The sequence below is a fragment of the Adiantum capillus-veneris genome, chromosome 15, assembly GCF_014529385.1.
Source record: "Adiantum capillus-veneris isolate H3 chromosome 15, ASM1452938v2, whole genome shotgun sequence".
Lineage (NCBI taxonomy): Eukaryota > Viridiplantae > Streptophyta > Polypodiopsida > Polypodiales > Pteridaceae > Adiantum > Adiantum capillus-veneris.
The window spans coordinates 148,745,304-148,751,706 of NC_140945.1; the positions used below are offsets into that span (position 1 = coordinate 148,745,304).

General features: G+C 42.7%; 1 protein-coding gene across 1 annotated transcript; it reads left to right on the plus strand.

Moving 5' to 3' along the window:
* Positions 1 to 1,604: 1,604 nt before the first annotated feature.
* Positions 1,605 to 3,339, plus strand: LOC147441656 (cysteine desulfurase, mitochondrial-like). The gene has a single exon (XM_086483211.1). The coding sequence runs from the start codon at positions 1,665 to 1,667 to the stop codon at positions 3,057 to 3,059; it is 1,395 nt and encodes a 464-aa protein (XP_086339337.1). The 5' UTR covers positions 1,605 to 1,664; the 3' UTR covers positions 3,060 to 3,339.
* The last annotated feature ends 3,064 nt before the right edge of the window (positions 3,340 to 6,403 follow it).

The following is a 6,403-nucleotide window of genomic DNA, read 5'->3' on the forward strand; positions in this document are numbered from 1 at the left end:
CTCAATGTGCACAATGTAGCTTAAGGAGAGGTTGACGTGAGATTGTTAATCATCTTTGGTATGGAAAGGACATATTTTCTTCATAGTAAGTATTTCCAAGGTCACAGTCCTCCAGCTTGCTCCTTGTTAATTGCATCGCTTCTTGCTTTTTTCTATCATGTGTTTGATATTTTGGTGCAGGTTGCAAATTGTTAAAGTTTTTTGTGGTTATTGTGTTGGAATTGTATTTTGCTTTTAAATTCACAATTGGATTTTGTGTTATCAAAATTTTGATGGTTTGAGATGTTTCTTTGCATGAAAGAGTCTTAAAGTAGCATTGTTGTAAGGTGAGTGAATGTGGATAGTCCTTTATTGTGCACTTGGTTTGGTCTCAAAATGGCTATGCTCCTTCAGCATAGATAGTCCTTTATTGTGCACTTGGTTTGGTCTCAAAATGGCTATGCTCCTTCAGAATAGCTATTAAATTTGGGTTGTTATTCATGTTTTGCATGACGTGAGATTAGTCTACATTGAATTCTTGCCTGGTATTTTTTGTTTAGCAAATACCCAATATTGCTTTGATTGGATGTTTGTGAAGTTTTGTTAGATTGTTTCAAAATATGTTGAGATTTGTTTTTTGCCCTACCTTCCATCTGTAGGTAGCAAAATTAGTCTCAACCTACCATCATTTGGAAAGAAAAATATGAGCTTAAGTATTGCAAGACTTGCAACAAACTAATATAGATTCTCTGCAATCAAGCTATGTCCAATACCAAGCGATTCACACTTATTTTAAGCTCTTCTTTAAGGTTGTATTTGTTTCAAGAAGAAATATTCCAGTATAGCCTAAATCTTTATCTCTTGCCTCGAGAAAATATTGCAATCAAGCTATGTCCAATATCAAGCAATCTACACTTATTTTAAGCAATCAAGCTATGTCCAATATCAAGCAATCTACACTTATTTTAAGCTCTTCTTTAAGGTTGTATCTATTTCAAGAAGAAATATTCAAATATAACCTAAATCTTGATCTCTTGCCTCGAAAAAATCTTGCAATTTCCTTTTAATCTCTTGTTTAAAAGGCTAGTACTCTAAGGAAGACTCACTCTCTTGAGAGAGTTTAAATTTGGAGGAACAGTTCATCTATGATAGCTCGTTGATACGGGATTTAACTCTTTTAACTCGATGCAAAATTTCCAATCCATCAATGTGGGTTCTACGAAGGCCAAAGGAAGTGTGAGAGAACGCAAGACTCCGTGTCCACTCGTCCAATGTTAGAAAAAAACTGGGGTCTAGTGTTTTTAACCGACTGAAATTGTAAAATCTTAGTTAGGTTTTGAGCTTGCCTTTATGAAAATCGAAAAATTTACACAAGTTTCAATGTAATTATCGGCAAAAACTTCAAAATTTGACCTGAAAATCGAGAGAATTTCAAGCTTTCCCTTATCTCACTTGTTAGGAAAAATGTATTTTTCTAGCCCTGCGTGACTCATCATTTAAGGTGGGTTTTGGGGAAATAACACTGTATTTTTTAAAGGCTTACACGTGGCAGCATTAAATGAAGCCAAAGGAACATTGCAAGTGATTGAACCGCCTTCTTATTAAGAGAATGTCATTTAAACCTGGGGTTTAAACCGACACCAGCCCTGTATCAGAGCAGGCTTTTCTCATTCTGGGTGTTTACCATGAGTTCTTATCTGCGGAACCCTTCGCGTCGAGTAACGGGATTGTGCAGAGCTCTTTGTGCACGACGAGGAACTCATGGCAGTGTACTCAGCGTGCCCTCATTCTGCCGAAATCAAAGTACTGCTGCCGCTGTCCTCGAGGAGTCAGAGCCCTCTGGTATTCAAATGAAGGGCGTGCGCATTGCTGGTCGCCCCCTCTATCTTGATATGCAGGCTACATCCCCTGTCGATCCTAGGGTTCTTGATTCCATGCTTCCATACTACCTACATCAGTTTGGAAATCCTCATTCCCGTACCCACCTTTATGGCTGGGAAAGTGACGCTGCTGTTGAGAAAGCCCGCGAGCAAGTTGCTGCCCTCATCAATGCAAATCCGAAGGAAATCATCTTCACATCAGGTGCCACAGAAGCCAACAACATTTCCATCAAGGGGGTCATGCATTTTTACAAAGACAAGAAGAAGCATGTCATCACAACACAGACAGAACACAAATGTGTTTTGGACTCTTGCAGATATCTTCAGCAGGAAGGGTTTGATGTCACATATCTGCCTGTTAAAAAGGATGGGCTCGTTGATCTGGACGAGCTCAAGGATGCCATTCGGCCTGATACTGGTTTGGTTTCTGTAATGACTGTCAACAATGAGATAGGGGTCATTCAGCCTATTGCGGAAATAGGTCAAATATGCAGAGAGCGCAAGGTTTTTTTTCACACTGATGCAGCCCAGGCAGTGGGAAAGATTCCCCTGGATGTCGATGAACTTAAAGTGGACGTCATGTCGCTCAGTGGACACAAGATATATGGGCCAAAGGGCATAGGTGCATTATACATGAGAAGAAGACCAAGAATACGTGTAGAGCCCCAGATGAGTGGAGGAGGTCAAGAGAGAGGCATCCGAAGTGGAACACTTCCTGCACCTCTAGCTGTGGGATTCGGGGCTGCTTGTGACATTGCCCTTAAAGAGATGCGGAATGACGAAGAGCACATTACAGTATTGCAGGAACACTTGCTTCAAGGAATCACATCTCAGCTTGAGGGCGTTGTCATAAATGGGAGCACAGAACACAGGTACATAGGCAATCTGAACCTGTCTTTTGCATATGTTGAAGGAGAAAGCTTGTTGATGGGATTAAAGGAGATCGCCGTATCAAGTGGAAGTGCATGTACCAGTGCTAGCCTCGAACCATCTTATGTCTTAAGGGCCTTGGGAGTAGAAGAAGACATGGCGCACACATCAATCAGGTTTGGGATTGGACGATTTACAACCAAAGAGGAGATTGACAGGACTATTGAGCTTACAGTTGATCAAGTTAAGAAACTACGGCAGATGAGCCCACTGTGGGAGATGGTTCAGGAAGGCATCGATATAAAATCTATACAGTGGACTCAACATTAGGCTGTTTATAGAGCTGAAAGTGTAAAGTAAGAATTAGAGTTTCGCACTTCATTTTGCCACCATGATGGGAGACAATACTTCTCGATTCTTGTGCTTTTTGTGGATGTTCTCCATCATGGGACACTGTTGCATGCCATTTTCAAGTCAGTGGCTAAAAATCTGTTTACATTTGGCCTTTTAGAATGTGTCTTATCATATATACACCTGCAAACATAGCTTTGCAAGTAAGAAATGTGTAACTTCATTCTGGTTTATTTTAAAGCAAGAGCTTCTTAAGGTTTATGTTTTGTCTTGTGTTTTTATCTGCAAACATAATTTTGCAGGGAAATGTGTTTACTCTCATTCAGGTTTGCCGCAAAGTAGTTTCTTGTTGTACTAATTGTCTCTCAGTTTGCTTGATTCAGTTGTTTTCAAAATGATTACTACCTAAGAACAAGAGGGTGCTCGGGTGACTACTAAGATTTTCTAGATTTAAAGTTCAGTCACCATTTAGCGGTAAGACATTCGCCAGGTATCAGGATTTTTACATGCTGAAAGGTACACTATTTCATCACCTGGGTCAACTGAGTCTTTCAAAGTATGGGACTCGTCTACTTAGTAAGACTTGCTTTGTATATGGCTTGGATTCAACAGAGCCAACCAGGCTTACTTTTTTCATATGCCAATAACAGGAATTCACGCAATAATATTACCAAAGAAGTGTGCTCTTTGATACTTAAGTCTATTTCGACAGCAGCCTTAAGCACATGTTTTTAATGGCTTTGAATGAATTTTCTTTCTCAGCATTGCCTTATAGCATATGCTTTTTTATCTTTGTTCCTTTTATTATTCTCGACTTGTATATTCTGTTAGTGCTACTATTCCCTCACTCAAAATAAACTTCGCTTAGAGACAGCATGGAGTTTGACTACAAATAGGATGCATCAACTCCCTAACTCGTGAGAGAGAAGGGGTTCGAGGTATAGGAGTATTTTTTTAATGTCAGTTCATAGAGGTTCTAGTGCCTACAACCCAATGCTGAGAAGGCAACTAGCACAGAGACAATACTTTTACGAGCTAGGATATGTGTCATTAGAGGGATGACGAGAGCATCGTAGACTGAATATCTGGTAGACCGTCATAGAACAAATATTTCTGGTATGTCATCCCAAGAAGAATGATTGTTACCATATACATGTGGAGTGAAGTGTGAACACATTTAGGACTGTCGGGACATTTTTTTCTCTCACTAGGAGGTTTTTTCCCTTGCATTGTATATACGTCCATCACTCTAGGGCTATTGTATCTTTCCATTGCACACTAAGTATTACTACTCTTTGTTGTGTGCCTTGAGCTTCCTTGGTCTTCTCCAAGCTGTGTGCGTTTCCTTGCAATCCTATTTTCAACATTGGTATTAGAGTAGGTTGTGCCCTCCGGGGCTTAGTCGCCATCATTGCCAGCACACACGTGCTCACTTTCTCAGATTTCAGTGAGCTTTGGTGAGCATCAGCATGTCGACAAATGCTTTTGGGATAGCGTCGACATGCTTTTGGGATAGCTCGTAGAGCTTAGTCTGCTCAAATGTTCCATTCGGGCTTATTTTGGCCTTCGTTTCCACTACATGTAGTATGACACAAACAATTTCGTCATTTTGTGCATAATTTCTGATAGTGCATAACATGTCACTTACAATCGTCTACGAGTTGTGCTTTATAGCACGTGTTGGTCTCGCTTTGTTTCTCCTCTTTTCGGGCAGTTTTCACATCAGGTGCAGACATTCGCCATGGCTGACAACAACACAGATGTGTTCAAGATGTTTGCTGTTGAGGATAAATTTGATGGGGACAATTACCTAATGTGGGGGTACATGATGCAACATGTTCTTGCGTCATAGGGCGTTTGGAATGTTGTGCAGGGCATTGATGTACATCCTGGTTCTAAGGATGCAGGCGCTCGGTTGAGGGGCCTAAAGCCTAAAAGAAGTAACAGAAGAAGTAGAAGTTCCACCAACTTTTGGGACCTTGTCCGATGGGGCCCAAAGGACGTAAAGGCATTAAAATAAAGTTGGACCCACACACCAAAAAAAAAAAGAATTGCGTGTAAAACTGATGGCGTGGCAGCCAGTGCGGATCTCCAGATTTCGCACTGATTGATGATATGGCAATCTATACTGATTTTTGTCACAAGACGGGCACCACGTGCCAACGGAAAAGAATAGATCGAACAGACTTTTAGCACTTCAATAACAACCGAAACTGAAAGAGAGAGAGAGAGAGTACATGCGACATGGAGTGGTGGAATTCCACCCCAGAGAGTATTGGCCCCAAACCTTGGCGCCCCTTTATATTGCATCAACAACTCCATCCTCTGCACCTTCGTCCAGAAGCATGCCCGAGAATGAGCCCGTGGCCTCATATTTAAAGGCCCTAGGCCCAAAAATAGTTCACATGAAAAGCCTTAAACTCAAAAGTAATTGGTCCAAAAGCAGATGCTTAGAAGTGTCAAAGTTTTGGCATCTCAAGTGAACTGCCCAATGTGATCCCATTATTTAGTTTGGCTTTTAGGTATTTATTTTACTTAATTGTCAAAGTCTTGGGTAGGGCAATTTATCGGGATTGCTATATAAGCAACCCCTTGCCTCCATTGTATACACATTCACTTATTCATTGCCAAGGTTGATTGGTTCAGGAGACTCTCTCTCTCTCTCTCTCTCTCTCTCTCGTGCTCACTCCCCTTGGTCTCTACGCTTCCGCATCGTCGACTTTGACATGGTATCAGAGCTTGTTGTAGCTCGTGCTTGAAGGCCTTGGGCGAGGAGGAGCAGCTTTCGGAGAAGAGATCCAGGAGAGGAGGAGAACCTCCCTCGTCACCGGCGTCACTCCTCCCCACTGCCGCTGTCCCATGCGTTTTAAAACGCTACCCTCAAGAGTCCCTCCCTTGCGTGTCGGTTCTCCCCTGCTGCATACGGCTTGTTGCTCCTGTGTGTGTTTTAGAACATTGCCTGCCAGTATTGTGCAACGTTTTGAGACGCCAGAGGCCCCGCCACCTAGCGCCTCGTCGACGGTGCCCTGCCCTCTCCCATCTGCGTCTTGAAACGTGCTGCAGAGGCTGCCCTGTGTGGCGCCACCTTCCCTCCCCTGCCCGCCGGTTCTGAAGGCACTGTGGCTAGCGTTTTGAAACGCTAGGCCAGTGGCCTTGCTTCGCAACAGTGACCACGTCCCTCTTGTTGATGACCCCGCCCCCTTGTGTTTTGCGTTTTGAGACCCCCTGGTGATGTCACCTAACTCTTGCAGGCAGCGTCTTGAAACGTTGCTCCCTTGGAGCAGCTTGGCATCGGCGCTCTCCCCTTGGACAACCGTGTGTTT

What these genes read in the sequence shown, in the direction of transcription:
- LOC147441656 (XM_086483211.1), top strand. Translation starts at nt 1,665, where the DNA reads ATGAGTTCTTATCTGCGGAACCCTTCGCGTCGAGTAACGGGATTGTGC.